This window comes from Marmota flaviventris, chromosome 10, assembly GCF_047511675.1.
Source record: "Marmota flaviventris isolate mMarFla1 chromosome 10, mMarFla1.hap1, whole genome shotgun sequence".
In the NCBI taxonomy this organism is placed as follows: domain Eukaryota; kingdom Metazoa; phylum Chordata; class Mammalia; order Rodentia; family Sciuridae; genus Marmota; species Marmota flaviventris.
In genome coordinates this window covers 55326758-55347120 of record NC_092507.1, presented here as the reverse complement: position 1 = coordinate 55347120, position 20363 = coordinate 55326758, and the positions used below count along the sequence as shown (strand labels likewise).

At 39.8% G+C, this 20363-nt stretch overlaps 1 protein-coding gene across 1 annotated transcript in view; it reads right to left on the bottom strand.

Moving 5' to 3' along the window:
- Il12rb2 (interleukin 12 receptor subunit beta 2) overlaps positions 1 to 20363 on the bottom strand; it is a 74811-nt gene that overhangs the window by 7648 nt on the left and 46800 nt on the right. Inside the window, exons 9-14 of the mRNA XM_027949552.2 lie at positions 15425 to 15625; positions 10883 to 10981; positions 10642 to 10800; positions 5759 to 5896; positions 3110 to 3200; positions 517 to 616 (exon numbers count right to left, since the gene is read on the bottom strand). Coding sequence (XP_027805353.2) covers positions 517 to 616; positions 3110 to 3200; positions 5759 to 5896; positions 10642 to 10800; positions 10883 to 10981; positions 15425 to 15625 — 788 coding nt within the window. The remainder of the gene's footprint in view (positions 1 to 516; positions 617 to 3109; positions 3201 to 5758; positions 5897 to 10641; positions 10801 to 10882; positions 10982 to 15424; positions 15626 to 20363) is intronic.

Genomic DNA, 20363 nt, shown 5'->3' with positions numbered 1-20363 from the left:
CCTTTTACTGAGCAACAGTGGCAGCTCCCTTCACTGCCCTTGGCCCTCTCACCTGCCAGCTGAGCAACCTCTCCTTTAAAACCATTTCTTTGCACAGTGGAATAGCTTACTGGCTTCCTGCCAAAACCAAAATAGTATTGCTTTTATTTATCTGTTCTATGTTCAGTCAGGATTGGGAAAGTCAAAAGCTTCAATTATCTTGAATTTGGATGAGTCAGTGCTCAGACTAGTATTCAGCAAATGGAAAAAAAAATATTTCTTATTTCTTTTGAAATAAGATGAGTTGAGGAAGGGAATGTAAGACCTATAGAGGAATAGAACACTATGGTTCTTTTAGTGTTTTGTTGCATAGGTTGCTCTTCAGTTCAGGAAGAAAACAGATATAACAGTGGTAACTCAGCTTGAGTGACATCGGCTTACCCATAGGATCTCAGGGTTCCTTGTAACTACAATAGGAACCTTAGATGTGGTCATCACTAGCAACCCATTGACTGACTATGAGACTTTATGCCTTACCTCCATGATGGGGTATTTCTTGGCCCAAGTGCTGTTTGCTGGGTCTGGAATGTCTCTGCTACACCACTGAGGTCTGAGTAATGAAAGGAGAACAAATGCCCTATAGATGAGAAAACAATGACATTTGGTTAAGCACATACAATGGCAAGGAAACACAGGTTTCCAGTGTAGTGATTTTGGTGTGGGGGTTGCTTTAGTATGCAAAGAGTAAAATATAAACCCTCAAGGACAAAGATAATGGAGTAGTTTCCTGTGAAATTCAGATCGATGATAAAGAGTCACCATACAGCCCCTTAGGGGTTGCTAAATAAACTATGAAATTTTTCCTCAATGTGATTTTTAGCAATCTCTCACTATCCAGTCATGTATTTATTCAACAAACATTGAATAAGCTCCTAAATATGTGATCATCATAGTGCTTCATGCTGGGGATAGAACAGCAAGTAAGGGTACCTGATCCTGTATCCTTTGGGAACTTATTGTTGAGCTAATCAGAATGTTTACAAAGAATTTAAGATGATTAATAAATTACTACACTAAAAGTTAAAAAAATACTCAGGATACAATAAGGTATAAATAGCTTGAACTTAAGTATGTTAGCAATGTTTGTACTTGGTGATCAGAAGAAATACAGGTTTTTAATGATATGGAAGGAAAAAAACTCCAAAAAAAAACTTATAATTGCATGTGACTTAAATATTTTGCCTATTTTTTGAAAATTTTAAGACCAGTATGAAACATTTTCAAAGATTTGGCTTTAATGAACTTTGACAAAGAAAGGTCTCTATAATTTTTTAACTTTTTAAAGTGAGAGATATTGTCATGTGACACAAAGAAAAGTATTTTTCTCCAAAGAAATATGATCACTGGTATCTGTAGTCTGGTATAGAGGCAACTGAGGGCAATAGCCATTGGCCAATAAGATGGAAGAAAATTAGGTTCCCAAGTGACTGGAACAAAGCTGGCTGCCAGCCTGGATGATTTTCCTAAGAACTGGTATATGGAAGGAATAATTAAAATTAAAACACTGTATTTGAGTTTTCCTGATTTTTTTTTTTTAAAACAGCAGTTTAGCCTTCACCCTGATATCTACTATTTCCATGAAGAGCCTATATGTGATCCTAGTTGACTTTTGCGTTATACTTTTTCAAAGTATACCTAAGAGAGCACTGCTTTGACATATTTATCACACATTAGATCTTCAATAAACTAAAGCCTTCCTGAGAAGTTCAATGGCTAGCACAATGATGTTGAGCTAGTTTTACTTTGACTATTTCTATTTCTTTACCTGGGATTTGAAGAAAGCTTTGTATCAAATAACAAACTAAATATTTTTCTTTACAAAATAATGTATGTTTACTAAAGAAATTTCAGAAATTATAGTTAAATAGAAAAAAAACTAAAATTACCTTTGATTTTATTCCCAGATACAACCTCTATTAATATTGTGTTATATATCTTTGGGGTAGAACATTAATTGCCTCCCACCATCTATTTTCCCCTATTTCCTAGGAAGAGTACCCTCATTTAGTGGGCTAACAGTACAGCCAACTTAAAGACCACTTTCTAGTTATGATGCCAACTACTGGACCATGAGGTGAACTTGAGGATGGAAGTTACGTCAGGACAGTGTAGCAGAAAAACAAAAGATGGCTATGTCCCTGGTGACTGGAACCACCATATTAGCCCTTTACTTAAGCTTATTTCTTTAACCTGGGGGAGAAAGTGTGTATATGTGATACTGGGAATTGAACCCAATGGTGCTCTACCACTGAACTATGCACCCAGTCCATTTTATTTATTTGTTTATTTTTGAGACAGGGTCTTAATGGGTTTCCCAGGCTGGTCTTGAATTTGTAATCTTCCTGACTTGGCCTCCTAAGTAATTGGGATTACAGGCATGTGTCATCATGCCCTGCATATTTTGACTTTTATATTATGTACGACCAATTTATATGTCTTTCATATGTATGTGTGTATATACTCACTATTTCTAAGAAATTAATATATGTATATTTGTCTTGCAAACTGCTTTAAAAAGTATAATATAACAAATAGCATTTAATTTTCTTCTATATCATCTTTTTTTTTTTTTTTTTTTTAATATGGGATCTTGGTATGTTACTCAGGCTGGTCTGAAATCTGTGGGCTCAAAGCTGGCTGCCAGCCTGGATGATTTTCTCCCATTTCAGCCTCCAGAGTAGCTGGGACTACAGGTGTGTGCCACCATGCCCAGCTTCTACATCATCTGTAATGGATGCATAATATGTTATAATATGCAATATGTTGTGATTTAGTTAACCAATCCCATTAGAGTGGGAAGTTAGGTTATTTAAATATTTTCTTTATGAACAATATTTCAGTAAACAATTTCCACTATCTGCACATATCTATGATATATTTAAATATAAATACCTAGGTAGGAATTGCTAGGGCATAGGTACACTTTTTAAAACTCAACACATACTGTTGTCTAAAAACGGTGAATAAATTTATTCTGCCACCAGCAATGTATGAGTATGTCTGTTACCATAGCAGTAACAGATATTATTATTTTAAAAATACATTTACCAAATAGGTATAACCAACTCACTTTTGCCGGAAGTACCGTACTGAGAAAACACCCACCATGATGATGGCAATACAAATGCTTGGCGTCACAAACATGTTCCAACTGGCTTTACCTGAAAATTTAGAAAATCCTATTACAGTTATTTTCAATGAACATTTCAAAATACTGACCTATAAATAGAACTTTACTTTTTGTGTGAATTCTCTGGGCCCTACTCACAGCTCTTGGGTGGTTGGGCTCAGGAACAAGGTCAAGCCATTTTTTTGCATTTGGTTAGGGAAAAAGGAGCTCCAAGTTTTAATCCAGCTCTGCTACTAATAGATGTGTGATCTGCAGACCTCAATTACTTGATCTGTAAAATGTGAATGATGATGTCTACCTTCTAGGTGGTTATGAAGATTAGAGATGGTGTATTTAAAGCATATGGAAATATATTGAATATCCGAGGCCCTCAAGAAATGGTAGCTACTAATTTTACCAAGCCATTGGATAAGCCCTCTATCTATCTGAGAATCTTTGAAATTATGCTTGTTCCTTCCTATGAAAAGAATGAGAGCATTTCACTATCTATTGAAATTATTTATTAATTCACCCAACATTTACTGAGTACTAACCACGTATCAGGCCTTAGTAGGTGCTGAGATGCAAAGATGAATAGAATATGGGCTCTGCTGTCTTACAAAGTTGTGAATACAGTGCAGAAGACAGCTGTGTAAACATGTAAGCCATCAACTTATAATGTCATGGGATATGTGCATTCACAGTATTCATGGGCAGTGTAGCAGAGAACAACATAGGAAACTGCCTCACTGCGGGAGCTGAGGAGGGTTTTGAAAATGGCATGATGTCAAAAGTTTAGAATTTAGAAGATGAATAGGAATCAGCTAAGTGGACAAGTTAAGACCAGACCAGACCAGGAAACAGGCGAAGTCTTGGAAGGAGGAAGAGTGCAGCACTTTCAAGCAGGTGCAGGTAGACTGGTCTTACTTTATCATAGGAAATGATGAGATGTATAGCAAAGGATAGAGCTAGATGGCTAACAGGACCAGGTAGGACCTGGTGACCAAGAAATTTGAATTCTAGCTTGATGGTTCCTGGAGAACTACTGATGAATTGCAACCAGAGATGGAATGTCAGCAAGGGGTAGGAGAAAGAAGGAGCCACAGGAGCAGAGGCAGAGTTCCCTTAGGCCATGTGCTAACAAGGCTGAATTCGGGAGTTAAGGAGGCAGCCTTTCTCCACCCAACACAATCTGCATGATCTGCCATTTCTTCATCATCTACCTTCCTTTCTGGGCTGATGGGACAAGTTAGGAGAAACCACCAATAGAGAGATGATGGGTCTTTAGTCCACATTAATTATTCACACCTCATCATTCATAGGAGAACTAGAAAGATGAGAAGAAGGCTTGATAGTTTTCCGAAGGAGAATTTCCTGACAGAACAACAAAGTCCCTAAATGATCAACTTGATGTTGTATGTCATAAAGCAACAACAGCTTGTTGTACGCTTAGAGCAGAAGCAAATGAGCGCTGCCAGAGAGAACAGTGTGACTTAGCAGGTGGAGAGAAGCCCATGTTAGCTGGGTCACTTACTCATACACTCGAATTTAGCTGAAGGAACTAAGATCTGAGTTTCATTTGTAGTTCTGCCACTTACCATCTCTGTGGTTTTGGATAATCTTTCTACATGTTAGTTCTCTCACTAGTACAATTCCCTCACATTTTAAAATATATTTCATATTAAGTGTTTGGAAATATGGGCCATGTATAGCCATGTAAGTTTGGTAAGAATAAATTAGCTAAAGTATGTATTATAGTTTGAATTGTTTACCCTTAAACTTCATAGTTGAAGTCCTACCTGAAAACGTGACCTTATTTGAAAATAGAGCCACTGCAGATATTACTAGTTAAGGTAAGTACTGGAAGGATGAGCCCTTAATCCAATGACTGGTGTCCTTATAAAAAGGAGGAAAATTGGGCACAGGGAGAATACAAGATGAAAGCAGAGATCTACAGGCCAGTGAACATCAATGATGGTCTGTAAACTACCAGAAGCTCTGAAAGGCCAAGCACAGATCCCCTCCCACAGCCCCCAGATGGAACACACCCTGCTGACCCCTTGATCTTGGACTTTTTGCCTCTAGAACTGTGAGACAATACATTTCTGTTGGTTGAAGCACTCAGTTTATGGTACTTTGTTACAGTAACAGCACTTTTCAGAATGACTATTACATAACAACTACCTCATGCAATAAGTGCTACTATTATTGCTCATGTGACTTTCTTCCTTTGAACAGATGTTTAGTGAATATGTATTAGGGACCACTCTAGACCTTGCGTTCAGAGATAAACAGATGTCAATTCCTGCGTACTGGAAGGAAAAATCTGAGTATGGGTAAAGGAAGGGAAGATCGAGGTGCTTTTGAGAATGCTTCCTGGAGGAGGAAACATTTCTGCTGAGTTTTGGAAAATGAACTGACACTGTGTCTAAGCAGACAGTGGAGGGGGAGGGCACTCCTGTTTGGAGGCAACAGCAAGTGAAAAGGTATGGCAGCAAGAAAGGAATTACAGAATTAAGGAAATTTTGATGTTTTCGATGTGGCATGCAGTGGGAGTGTACACTTGTAAGAATACAGGGTGGACTCACCATCTTTAAAGTCATCTCTTACCTTGTGGAGAAAATTCCCTTTCATTTCCCTGGGGACTTTCACCAGCTGCTGTCAGAGCTGTCATCCACAGGATGTATGTCACTCTGGGCTGCAGGCTGTTTATTAGATATGAATTTTGGGAGAGGCTATAAGGAATTTCTGAAAGGCAAATGAAAGAAGAAAAGCATGTATTAAAGGAAATTGTTCAGTGTGGGCTTTCACTCATTTTTATTGTTTAATGCTTCATTTAATTTAAAAGGGAATAATACATTGCCATTTTAAAATTGTCCTAATTCATCAGGGCTTAATACTTTAGTAGGGCCTAGAATTGTCATTTATGAAGGTCTCACTCCATAGTGTACCAAACAAACTAAATATTACCTTTTTTTGTGGTAAAATCTTACACATTTTTTTTGCCATTTTTTGTCTTTGAAATAATTTAGCTGTAGTAATTTTTAGTGTTTCTGGCATTTATCAAGTACATTTGAGAATTCTAAAGGAGAAAAGTAAGTATACAAATTGTTTTCAAGAAAAGGGAATTTTTAAAAGCAGCTACATTTAGCAATTAATGAAATAGGTGTTGTGGGAGACCAACCTTGCACGTGACTGAGTCACACTCCCCGGCTGGGTGCTGAGGCGCTCAGTCACAGAAATGTGGCAGAGCTTTCCCCACCCTTCTTGGGTTCGAGGGTCGGGGTCTAGTGCATGGGTGTGTCTTGCTACAGCCCCATGGGTGAAGCTATGCTCATCTGTTCCTTTGTAATATAACCAACTCCTTGCCCTGTTTAGGATAGAATCTTCCATGGAAGTACCCTGTGTGTGTGTCCCCTTCTCTTACTGTGTCCTTGGGTGTGGCCTACCCAGGTGTCAGTCAACCTGCTGACAGTGGACATCATGAAGATAGACTCAGCCCTCTGAAACCTGACCCCTTGCCTCATTTGAATAGCTTCTCCTCAATAAAAGGGATCAGCGCATGCTCTCGCTCTCTCTCTTCCTGTGGAACCTTAAGGTCAGAGGAGCTGTCACTGTGACCCCAAACAAAAAGGTATTTGTGTCTCTTGTGTGGTTATTTTGCACAGCCCAGTCAGCCCATTTCAACTGGAGTGACCCCTGAGCCTTTTAATCTCGAGAACAGAAACCCGGTAGCACATGCCTGTAATCCCAGCAAATTTGGGAGACTGAGGCAGGAGTATCACAAGTTTGAGGTCAGCAGTTTAGCAAGACCTTCTCGCAAATAAAAAGTTAAAAAAATAAAAGACTGAGCATGTAGCTCAGTGGTGAAGCACCCCTGTATTCAATCCCCAGTATTCTCAAAAGATAGAATAGACATTTACTTAACATTTTAAAATTGTGATTTCGTACATTTTTGTAGGCTCGGGGTCCTGAGCTTACAGGGCTTAACATGACGGTCTGCTTCAGTATGTCATGAAATCAATCATTAACAACTAGAGCAATGGTACTGAGGTTAGATTTGGTAGCTGTACGCCCAGATTTCTAATTCCTTATGCTCTCAACACCCCTGCAGTTTCTCTGCAGGGAAGATTTTGTTTTCTGAGCAATGCACCCATGCCGTTTTTCTCCCCCAAGAAACATGAGTGTTGGTAGCTTTTAGAAAGCAGGCAATCATCTCCAGTGTTCTGCAGGGTGAGGGTTTTGGGGTGAACTCTCAAAAGCTGGGGAGGTGTGTATCCTTAAGGCCAGCGCTGGAGCAGAAGGAGAGGCTGGCACATTCAGATGCCAGTGCCTGTGGGGGTGGAAGTGAAAACTAGGACTGTCACAAACTCCTGGGCAAATCCGAAGACACTCTCACGCTGCAATGATTTCAACACTCATGGGTATTTGTTGACTGGCTGGCAAGGCACTGACCATACAGAGCACAGAACCAACCTCGAACCGAGTTCACCATCTAAAGGAAAAAACTGATGCCTTCCACAGTCCTGTTTTTCATGGGTAGCTAGCAAGATGGAGCCCTGTGTGTCCTTTCCATTCAACCCAAAGTGCCGGGGCCTGAGCAGATCATTTCACAGCTGTGACTCTCAGAGTGACTTTTATATTTTACATCCTGTTGGGAAAAGTATCTTGTGGAAAATTCCCAAGTCTACTAGTAGCTTGGTGAAATTGCTTGCATAGAATTAAGCTGTATTATGATTGAACTCTGACTCACTCTCTCTCTCTCTCTCTCTCTCTCTCTCACACACACACACACACACACACACACACACACACACCCTTTCCCTATTCCTAAATCAGAAGATTAAAAGATTAATTTTAGAAAGAGCTTCCGCTCATCTTTCTGCACCAAAACATCAGCAGGCATTGGGGAGACAACCATCCAACTGTGTGAGGGTATCCTGAGCTCTAGGAGTGAAATGAGATGTTGGAACAGAAGGGATGGGATCTGTATGGTTTGCATGGCTTATAAAGTTTATTCACACATGTATATTTGAAGAACAAAAATAGCAACTCTATGGGGGAACAGAAGAGGGTGGTGGAGTCAGCAGTTTAGTTGGCAGAACAGGCTGAGTTGTGTAATGGGAGACAGGAGTCAAGCAGGAAAGACTGGTTCTGCTGCCTCTGGGCTGTGATCCCTGGCAGGGATAAAGTGGGCCAGTAAAGCTTCAGCCATGCGAAACCTTAGACTCAGATTGATCAATAATAAAGGCAACAGTTTAGCAAAGATGTGATAGTTGTCAATCAACAGAAAGGCAGTGGGTAGGAGAGTCAAGTGGGCCAGGTAAAATAGCTGTATTGTTCCTGGAAATAAGTTTTTACCTAAGAATCCTCACTGGGTATAATAGAGGATAGGGAAGTGTTCACCCATTTGTTATCCAAGAAATACCATTTTAATTAAGCACCTACTGTGTATCTGGGTGTATTCTAGGTAGAGATGACAGTGGTGAGAAAATTGCCATGACTTCTGCCCTTGAACTCTTGGAGTCTATTATCAGGGACCATTCAGTGGTAGTGAAGTGTAACGGATCCTAAGTGGGAGAGGCTGTGTACCAGAATCTCCTGTGGGATTAATAACATGCAGATGGCTTAGGCCCAGTTCTTCCTCCCCTTTCCTGTCCAGGAGGACTAAACATCCTTTGCTTTGGGCTCCTAACACTTGCATGTGCCTTAGGACTGCAGCCTGGTTAATGGTGCCAAGATAAGGGAGATGGAGCCTCTTGCTTCTCAGAGCACCACCCTTGCTTTCTATTGTGATGCTCCTCTTTGCTGGTGTTTTCCTCCTGTCTCCTCTACCTACTACTGCCATCCAGAAACTACTCTCATGAATTCACAAATGATTTCTGTTTGCCAAATGCAATAAGCTGTTGTCAGTTCTCAATTATAGCAGTTATATTGCATATCTCTTTCCCTCTCTCTCCCCACTGACATCTCTGAAGGGAACATCATCAATAAGTGTTTAGTAAATTAAGTGAAAGTATAACCTAAAATGGTTATGAAAGAAATGGAACAATGAATTGAATTTGCTCTCTTCCCTTTTAAAATAATCTTACATAGACTTTAGGTTCATCCAATTTGCAGCAAAATAAGATAGATATTTCCTTCGATATCTATAAGAATGGCTTCAAGAGCCAACTGACCATGGTTGTAAACTCTGTCAAAATGAAAATGGCTTTTGGGGTCAAATTTCAAATGAAGAATTCCAAGTGGCCCATGAAGAAGTCAATTGACCTCTTGGGGTCACCTCTTGGGATGTATTTCAGAACTGACATCCTGAGGAGTCAGTGGGAAGCAGTTCTGTTTGGTGATATATTCTGTTTATCAATGGTGGATTAGATAAGCAAATGACTGTAAGATTTTATAATGAAATATTATGGTGCTGTTAAAAAAGAAATGAGGCAAATTCATGGAGCAAAAAGTAACTAGCTTTGGAAGTTGCACTTTTAGAGAAGCAATACTGCAGATCTTCTAAGATCAAGAGATAAGACAATCCCTTAGGAAAAAGTCACTTCTGTAGGTAGGCTTCTGTCATCTACCTCTCAGGATAGCTTTGTTACATTTTTCTTGGACCTAATAATGCTCATGAATGAATAAAAATGTTCTTTCTTTATGATAAATGCTCCTGAAAGAAAGCCAATTGTTTATGAAATGAAGAAGCCAAGGGGGGGGGAAAAAAGCTCTGATTAAATCAAAGATTGGAACATCAAATCTTGGAAGTGACTTAAAACAGTTACATGAATGAGTAGTATTTCATGAAATCATTTGAGATAATGCTGCAGCCAGAATTTATTGTAATTGCTTTGGCTTTATAGTTATAGAATGATTATGGGTCATAAAGGCTTACAGTATTGTAATTTATTCATTTTAAGGAGAAAGTAATGTGCTTTGGTGGCAATTGCAAATGTGAGGATTTACAAATTCTCCAAATGTTGCCGGGTAAAGTGGTGTACACCTGTAATCCCAGCCACTTGGGAGAATGAGGCAGGAGAACTGTGAGTTCAAAGCCAGCGTCAGCAACTTAGTGAAGCTCTAAGCAAATTAGCAAGACCCTGTCTCAAAGTAAAACATAAAAATAAATGTTAGGGATATGGCTCAGTGGTTAAGCACCTCTGGGTGCAATCCCTGGTACAAAAAAGAGTTCTCCAAACGTGTTGTTCACAAACCTCAAGGGCCTACAGAGTTAGTATTAAGAGGCCTGGATTGCTTTTTGAAATGCTCTCCCTGCCTATGAACAGGCACCTTGAGAACCTAGTTTACTTCATTTCTGTAGTCTTACAATTTGCTTGGCACAGGATGACTTTTGTCTTAATTTAATTCATTGCACAAATACTTATGGAGTCCTTACCAGGCACCAGGCATGGTGCTAGCACCGTGTGTGGATACACACATGCCCAAATTTGGGTTTTCCCCATATCCAAACAGGAGACCCCACAGCACATGATCCTCACACTTACCACAGAGCTCTGGCTGGGAGCTTGAGTCCCTCTTCTTCCAATATATCCTGTAGTGGAGGATGCAGCCCATTTGCTCCTGGACTGGAATGTGGTTCCATGAAATTAAGATGCTTCCCTTTTCCTCCATGATGGCATTGATGTGGGGGCCTTTCAGTGGTGCTGGAAAGAAGGTCATAGGAGACTTCTGTCACCCTCCAAATCCAAAAGTGAAGTGAAATTTGCAAAAGGTCCCAAGGCTCACCTTTGTACTTGGAGCTACCCCGGATGGAGCTGCATCCTCCTTGATCCCTGGACAGGGCATGCACTCGGATCTCATAACAGACGTAGGGCTTTATATTCTCTGCAAGGAAAAGGGAGTTCTTAGAATAGGTGTACTGTGCCTGGTGGGTCACTCAGGGAGCCATTTTAATATCTTCATCCAGGGCATTTCTTGCCTTATTCTGAAGATGGTTCAAGGACAGTCTGGACTGAGAATAAAGAGATGACCTGAGTTACAAATTCTCAGCATCCTATTTGCCATGATGCCCGCTTTTAGAAATCAATGCTCCCAACTTCCAAGAATGAAACAAATCAACCAACCAACCTGTCTCTTCATACAAACAGGATTGTCATGACTAAGGAGACAAATCCATTCAGGTTCCAACAAGGAATACAAACACACGCAGACTGACTTGGGGAGGGTGTACATGTTGGGGCCAAAACAAACTAACAACTCACCTTGAAGGAAAAAACCTCTGACTTCTACAAAGAAATCATTTGTTGTTTACAAGAAAGTGAGGCTGGCATTTTGCAGGCACAGCACCTGAGTAGCTTTTCTAATTCCACGATGCTTATCAGGATCTGAGAGGGTGGCTCCAGATGGCACAGTGGGGATGACTAACCAGGGCACTCTCAGTGCAACCCGACCCCTTGCTCCTGCCTGGCCTTCCCTCCCTTGTTCCACTTAGGTCTCCAAGTTGCTTCACAGCCTGGAGATTTGGATGAGTCCCAGGAATGCTAATGCTCCTTCCCAGCTTTTAAAGAGCCACACTGCCCTTTACTGTCAGTCATGAAGCTTACTGGCAAGTTCCTCTTTCCCCAAACTCCTATTTCCACTAATCTCAAGAGTTCTGCTGCCTGTAAAAACAAACAAACAAACAAACAAAAAAAAAAAAACCTTGCCCCCATATATCCTGCCCATATTATATCTTTAAATTCCAAATAAAATTTTAAAGGAAAAAGAGAGATAATCTCTGCTAGGTAACTAAAGAGCAGGAGGTCCAAGTAAGAACTCTCCAATATTGCTTAATGCTCTGCTGATAGGTTGCTAGAGTCCCTTACACTGACAATTGATTGAAGTTCAAGGTCTTCTGTGGGGGATCAGAGGAATTGTACATGATAGAATAATTTACTAAATTGGATGTGTTTTTATAAAAATCCATTGTCCCTTAGATGTTCCGGTAAGTAGGCAGCACACAAAGCAACCAGTCCTGTCAGAAGAGATCACAAATTGGAAAGCACGCCATGGACGATTTCCAATTCCAGTTTGTGAACCAAATGAAATGGAGAAAAGAACCCTCGCCAGCCCTAGTCCCATAATCCAAAGATCATCTGTGGGTGGCATCCAGACAAAGAAGTTCAAAGGGCCACAGAGGATATGGAATCATATTTCATCTGGGAAGGTTCTGGTGTGGCTTTCTGCTCCCAGTGCCTGGCTGTTCTACCCTTAGTCACGGAAGGTGCCAGTGAGTATGCCAGATGGAGATCTGGTAATTCCAGAAGAGCTCACTAGGTTCCAGGTTCCATGCTGAGTCAGGGCAGCAGCCTTGGGAACTGCCACATCAGATGCTGTGGGTTTCTTCCTGTGAATGGGCCACTCTTACTGGAGGAGGGAAAACATGGGGCTCCATGACTCAGCTGTGTTACCCTTTCCAAAGACAGTAGAACTCCAGCAAGGCTTGTTCCCTGGTTCTGTTCAATTTTTCTGACTGATTCTGTATGAACGTTCCCTAATCACATCTGCCCCACATTTCAAGAACCTTCAATGGAAAAAGTCCCTACTCCTAAGACCTTCATTTAGTCCGCCCCCCCCCCCCACCCCGTCTTCTTTTAATTTCCTTGCTACAGTGCGGTCCCACCACTTCCACACATACATACACACCTGGTGCCCTTGAGCAAAGGCCCCGGTCCATGTTTAAAAGCCATCTCTTAAGTGGTTTTTCTGCAGAAAGCTAATTTCACCTCTCAAGTGTGAGAGAAGAGGAAGTGAGATGGGAGCAGGCAGAAGAGGGAACCAATTCATCTAGATGTAAGACCAGCCCAGCCCCCACCCCAGGCACTGTACTAGTGTATATTTGTAAAAGGAATGTTCACATGGTCAGAAGCATTTTCACCCAGCTTTGGCCCCACCAACCTACAGTCTAGGCATCAGATTGTATTCTGAACACTCAACTCTGGCCCCAGTCAGAAACTGGGAACAGGTTGGTGTGCGACCAATGGCAATGGGGGATCTTACCAGAGAAGGCCCATTAAAATTCATGGCAAGTATAAATTACTTAATATTTCAAGTGTATATTTCTAAAATCTAACATCGACATAAACTGATAGCTAAACAAGTGTTTCCAAGCAGCGAAACTATTTTAATAAAGTCATTTTACTCATTAGTATGTTGATTTTGCTCAAGTGCATAATTCTAAAGAGCTTAACAACACTTATCTTACTAAGTGCATAAAACATTCTGTATTGTCATCTATTTCATGGTGTTTGTAAAGAATCAGAGGATTTCCAAAGAAGGAACTATAGGGCAAATAGTTCAAACTGTCCACCATGGTGAGTCCTGATATAGTTTGTAATAACAACTTACAATTTCACAGTTCAGTGAATGCTTTTTCTATCCACGGTTCTGTCTGATTTGATGGGCAGAACAGTCCTGAAAGAGAATTGGTTCTACTGCAAAAACTTGGGATGATGCCTTGAGAGGTAATTGATTGTCCTATTAGAGACCATCAAAGTTGCTTCTCAAAATTGATACCTGTCTTCTTTTAATTTCCATTTGGGATTTAGGCTTGTTCTCCAGGGACAGCAAAAGAAACACATTTTTGTTTTGTTTTTTTGAGACAGGGCCTCACTATGGTGTCTAGTTTAGCCTCCAACTCCTGGGCTCAAGTGGTCCTCCTTGCTCAGCCACCTGAATAACTGAGACTACAGGCACCCCCATTTTATGCCCATACTTGTTTAAAAGAAGCAACAGCCATATCATCAACCAGCCCCTTCCCCCCACCCACCCACATACCTAGAATTCTCTTTTATAGGCTAAATGGATTTGAAGTTTTAGTCTCCCAATGACTTGCTCACCTTTCTTTGGAAGTTTGCTGGGTTATATATGCAATGTTCTCTTTAAGGGTGATGATTAAAACTTAACCTACTAGAAGTTTAGGCAGCCAGACTACAAAAGGGGCACACAGTTAAGGACCAGCTCCTATATCATCATATTCTGTGCCCTGTTTATTTTATCATACAAATCTTGGGTCCTTAAGAAGGGTGTACAACATCCTCCTAGACAGGTGTAATGATTGTCATGGTGCAATGAAAATATGGGATTTAGAGCCTGCAGACCTATTAAACTCTTAGGTCTGAACATTTAGTAATAACATTATGATAGCTAAATCATTGTGTACTTAATGTATGTCGGGCCCCATTCAAAACATTTTCCATGTTAATTCAGTTAGCTCTCACAACAATCCAATGAAGTAATACTGTGCTTATTTTTCAGATAAGGAAACTGAGGCACACAAGTTAAGTAATTTGCCCTAGATAACACAGCTATTTGTGACATGAGCCAAGACTCAGACCCAGGTAGTGTAGCTGCAGACCCAGAACTTAAAATCATTAGGCTGTACTTGAAATAACTAATTAACCAAGTTCTGTCCAAACATGTAAATATATTTTCAGATGTTTTCTCTCAATTCTAACCACTGACACATTCAAAACTTGAGGAATAGAGACACCCATTACCATACAGACAATTCTGGATTTATTATCACAGCAATGATAAGTAGCAGAATAGGAAATGAAAGATCCCCTTTCTCATCTGTATGATGGGTTCAAAATAATGACTGTTCATCTGCATGATTGTTTTGATTTGAACAAATTTCCAAAGGAATTTCTTCTTCATCCTAGACAGAGTTATCTGTCCTTTAGCACTCACCCATCCTAGGAATGAAATAATCCAGATTTTGGGGATAGTACCAGAAGATTTTTTTGGAAATGACTGTCTCCCAAATTAACAAGTGGATTTTTAACTCCAACAGAGAACATGTGGAATGTAGCCTTTGAATCACCTCTTTAAAAACCCCCGGTTCCTGCTGATGGGCAGAATCACAGCATTTGGGATAGGAGTCCCTGTGTTTCTGCTTTGCTAGCAAAGAAATAAACCTTCTTTTTCCTTTTTCTACCAAAAAAAAAAAAAAAAAAAAATTCAAAGGTAAAGGTACCTATCACACTGTCACACTGTCAGCTTAGCTCTTAGCATAATCATTGGGTTCAAGTACGTTCATCTTCTTAGGCACTGTGCTAGGGATACGATTTTTCCATAAATATCAGGTTTTTTTTACTCAACACATTGACTTTTATGATTCTAGTGGTGTATCCTGCTGTGCTTTCTTGATGGACTTAGGTTGTCACTGTCCATTGTCATTTTGGGTTATCATGTCATTGAAGGCAAGGTTCTGGATCCTGGTCTGCAGCTTCCCCAAACAAATGTGAACTTGGTAGCTTGCTAAGGTGAAAGTGAACAATTCAGTACCTGAAATCAGAGCTGACATATTGTAGGGGGGCACCCACAGCCAGCTTGGAGGAGGTTGTGTGCTGCCCACTAGATGGAGTGCCCTCCATTCCACCACGTACTGCTGAACAGCTGAGGCAGCTTTCTCGGGGGCCTGCCAGGTCACCACAATGCCATCTACATCCTCCGAATATGCAGAGACCTGGTGAGGAGCCAGCAATCCTTTAGAGGGGAAAAAAGAAGCGGGACAACATCAGAATAGATAAGGTAGAAAAACACAACAGCTCATCCCAGCCAAGTTTTAGGAAGAACCGATCTCTTGCTCTTTTTTTTGGGGGGGGGGTACCAGGAATTAAACTCAGGGGCACTCAACCAGTGAGCCACATCCCCAGACCCTTTTATTTTTTGAACAAGGTCTTGCTAAGTTGCTTAGGGCCTTGCTAAGTTGCTGGCTTTGAACTCTTGATGCTCCTGCCTCAGTCTCCTGAGCTGCTGGGGTTACAGGCATGTGCATTACAGGCCACCACGCCCTGCCCAATCTCTCTTTAAGGACTTCAGCACCGCAGATTTAGGGTCTCTCTACTTCTCAGACTGTGGAGAATTAGCACTGCCAGCTCTTGCAAAGATGGCGTGGAATTATTTGTAGAGTTATTATCTTCCTTGTGCTTCATTCCTCTTTCCACTCCTGTGTGCCCCAAGTGCCTATTCTAGGGAATGTAATACCATATGATTCTAGATGTGTCCTTGAAAATTAGTGTGGATTTGTGCTTGTGTGTTGTGTTTTCATGAACATATTAGATTATTGAGAGCTCTTTCATCTAAGGCTTTTTCTAATGTGTTTTCACTCAACATTATGTTTCTTGGACATATATATTATGCTGCTATATGGAAATCCAGCTCTTTCCTTCAAACAGCTGCCTAAACCCTTTCCTTGTCCAGTCTCCAAGTGACCAGCTGGAGGTTCCTTCCAGCTCTTGGCCAGTACAGACAGGGATGCAGGAAACGATCTCTTACATGACCTCTTGTGCAGCTGTGCATTTCTGGATATTTGTGCACAGCTGTAGAGTTAATTCACATATAATTTCACTTAATACTAAGTGAATTGAGGTCAATCTGTAAAATAGCCAGTTGAGTTGGGGATTTAGCTCAGTGGTAGTGCACTTGCCCGGCATGTACAAAGGCCCTGGATTTGACTCCCAGCTCCACAAACATATATATAGTCATTTGATGCTCCAACAAGATTAACATGAGGGTTCTCATTCTTCCATCAACCCTTGATATTTGGATTTCCTAATTTTTGCCAATTTAAAATGTGTAAAATAATACTTGATGGTGTTCTTTTCATTTTTCTGATTTTTTGTGAAGCTTTTCTTTTTTTTTTAAATTTTTTATTGTTGGTTGTTCAAAACATTACATAGTTCTTGATATATCATATTTCACACTTTGATTCAAGTGGGTTATGAACTCCCATTTTTACCCCGTATACAGGTTGCAGAATCATATCAGTTACACATCCATTGATTTACATGTTGCCATACTAGTGAGCTTTTCTTCACCAATTACTCACTGTTCAACTTTGTCCTTCTTTAACTGCCTATTCATAAATGTCACTCATTTTTTTCTGTTGTGTTTCCTGTTTTCTCTGATTGGCAGAAATAGATTTTTTTTTTTTAATCTTTATTTTTCAGTTTTCGGCGGACACAACATCTTTGTATGTGGTGCTGAGGATGGAACCCGGACCAGAAATAGCTTTTATGTTCTAAGTATTATTCATTTATCGGTTTTCAACACTTTTACTCCAGTCTGTTAATTTTCTGATAACTTTATCATGTGTTTGTCCCACATATATAGCTACATTGATGTTGGTAAATTTATCCATGGTTTGGGCATTTTGAGTCTTATTTATAAAATCCTCCCCTCTACAGTCATGAATATATTCAGTTATGTTTTGTCCTCTTGGCTTTTATTTATTTTTTTATTTTTATTTTTATTTTTAGTTTTATCTTTTTACATTGAGACTTTCAGTTCAAATCCATCCAAGGGATTATTTATTTATTTATTTTATGGTACCAGGGATTGAACTCAGGGGTATTTGACCACTGAGCCACATTCCCACCCCTGTTTTGTATTTTATTTAGAGACAGGGTCTCATTGAGTTGCTTAGCACCTTGCAGTTGCTGAGGCTGGATTTGAATTCATAATCCTCCTGTCTCAGCCTCCTGAGCTGCTGGGCCAAGGGGTTATATTTTTAAAGGGAATATATTTATTATTATTATTATTATTACTATATTTATTTACTTTGCAGTGCTGGGAATTGAATCCAGGGCCTTGTGCATTCTAGATTGGTGCTCTACAATTGAGCTATAGCCCAGCTCTACTTTATTATTAATCTACACAGTGAGTTAATTTTTCCAAATATCATTTGGCATCCCATACTTATCAAACACTAAGTTATAGTTTAACTTAGGGATACTTGATACTATTAAAATATTACATCATCCCATTCATAAATATGCTATTTTGATGAAGTTATTCAGATCTCTGATGTGTGTGTGTGTTTAGATATGGTCTTACTCTGTTGTCCATGTGTTGCCCAGGGTGGCCTTGAACTCCTGATTCTCTCGTCCCTACCACCCATGTAGCTGGGACTCTAGGCTCAGGATACCATACCCTGCCTTTCTTTGATATCTTTTAATGGAGTTTTAAAAATTCCTTCTTTTTTTTTTATTTTTTATTTTTAGTTGTAGATGGACACAACACCCTTGTTTATTCTTATGTGGTGCCAGGATCGAACCCAGTGCCTCACGCATGCTAGACAAGCGCTCTACCACTGAGCCACAATCCCAGCCCTAAAAATTCCTTCTTAAAGTGTTTGTATATTCTTCATTAGCTTAATTCCTAGACACTTTATACTTTTAGTTTGTTATTTAAGTGGCATTTTATTTTCCATTACTGTTTCTACTATTAATGACCTGTGTGTGTTATTCTTATTTCTGGCAGACTTGCTACACTCTCTAATTAGTGTTAATAATTTGTTTCCTGGCCTTGCTGAATGTTACGTGTAAATAATCTTATTAGCTGCACACTTAAGATATCACTTCCTTCAAACCCTCCTATTAAATCTCGTTTCCTTCTTTGTTTTTAGATTGTTGCTAATTTTAAAGAGAATGTGCTTGTACCTCTTATTTTTCTTTTTTGGTAATACTGGGATTTAATCCAGGGCCTTGTACAACCTAGATAAGCACTTTACCACTGAGCTACATCCCAAGCCCGCAACCTCCTGCTTCAGCTTCCCAAGTAGCTGGGATTACAGGTATGCCTTTATCTCTTCATCAAGATGAGGTATCCTCAAGCTTTTGGTAGAGAATCTTTTAAAAAGCTAAAGTGTTTTATTCATAGTTTTTAAAGAGCTTTTATTTTTACAAAAAGTCCTGTTAATTTACAATTGATGGTTTTGCTTGGTTTATGGTGCTAAGATCTGAACCCAGGGCCTTGTACATGACAGGCAAGTACACTGCTGCTGAGCTATGCTCCCAGCTCCCTAAAGGCTTTTTTAACTAAATATATCTTCTACATCTGGTAATAGCATATCCTTTTTTTTTGGTATTAATGTGATAAATTACATTGACATATTTTTCTATTATTAACCATCTTTCTATTAACCATCTAACCATTTTTCTATTATTAACCATTCCTGGGATTAACCCTACTTGATCATTCTGTACTTTTCTTTCTTTCTCTCTCTCTCTCTCTTTTTTTTTTTATAAGAACAAGAGCCTTTTAAGTATTTTTTAATTTTAGGTGGACACAATATCTTTATTTTATATTTGTGTGGTGCTGAGGATCGAACCCAGTGCCTTATGCATACTAGGTGAGTACTCTACCACTGAGCTACAACCCCAGCCCCATTTCTTTCCTTTTTTTTTTTTTTTTAAGTGAATTTTAGCAACAGTTTTAGGTTCACAATGAAAATGAGCAGAATAGGATTTCTCATCTACTTCCCACCCCTCCACATATGAACAGCCACCTTCTCTCTCCAGCTCTGGGATGGGAGGAGTCGTTGCAAATGTCAAACATACATCGTTATTGCCCGAAGTCCATAGTCTACATTAGACTTCGCTTTTGGTATTATAAATCCCATGGGCTTTGACAAATGCATAATGACATGTATTCTTTATCACAGCCTCATTTAGAATTATTTCCCGGCACTAAAAACCGTCTGTGTTACACGTATTTATCTTCCCTCCCTCACAACCTTTGCAACAACTGATCTTTTTACTTTCTGCATAGTTTTGCCTTTTCCAGAATATCACATAGTTGGAATCACACAGCATAGAGCCTTTTCAAATTTGTTTCTTTCATTTATGTCATGATTTGGATGTGGCTTGTCCCCCAAAAGTTCACATGTTGGAGGCTTGGTCCCTAGTGTGGCGGTATTGAGAGGTGATGACCTTTAAGGGTGGGGTCTAGTGGTAGAAGGTTAGGTCATTGCAGGTCCTGCCCTTGCCAGAGTTAATGCTGGTTTCCAGGACAGAGTTAATTCTCACAAGAGTGAGTTGTTATAAAAGAGCAAGCCTGACCCCAGATCACCCTCTGGCTTCCTTTCTTGCGATGTGATCCTCCCCTTATATGTGCCCCCTTCACAATGTTATCATTGTGACAGAGCCAAGGTGGCCCTCATCATAGCTGAGCAAATCTGTGAGCTAAAGAATCTCTTTTCCTTTGTATATTATCTAGCCTCAGGTGTTTTTGTTACAGCAATGGAAAACAGACTAATATGACTCAGTAACAGATATTTCGGGTTCCTCCATATCTTTTCCTGGCTTGAGAGTTTTTTTTTAACTACAGAATAATAGTTAATTGTCTAGAAGTACCACTATTTATTTATTTCTCCATTCACCTACCAAATGTATCTTGGTTTCTTCCAAGTTTGGGAAGTTAGGAACAAAACTGCTGTAAA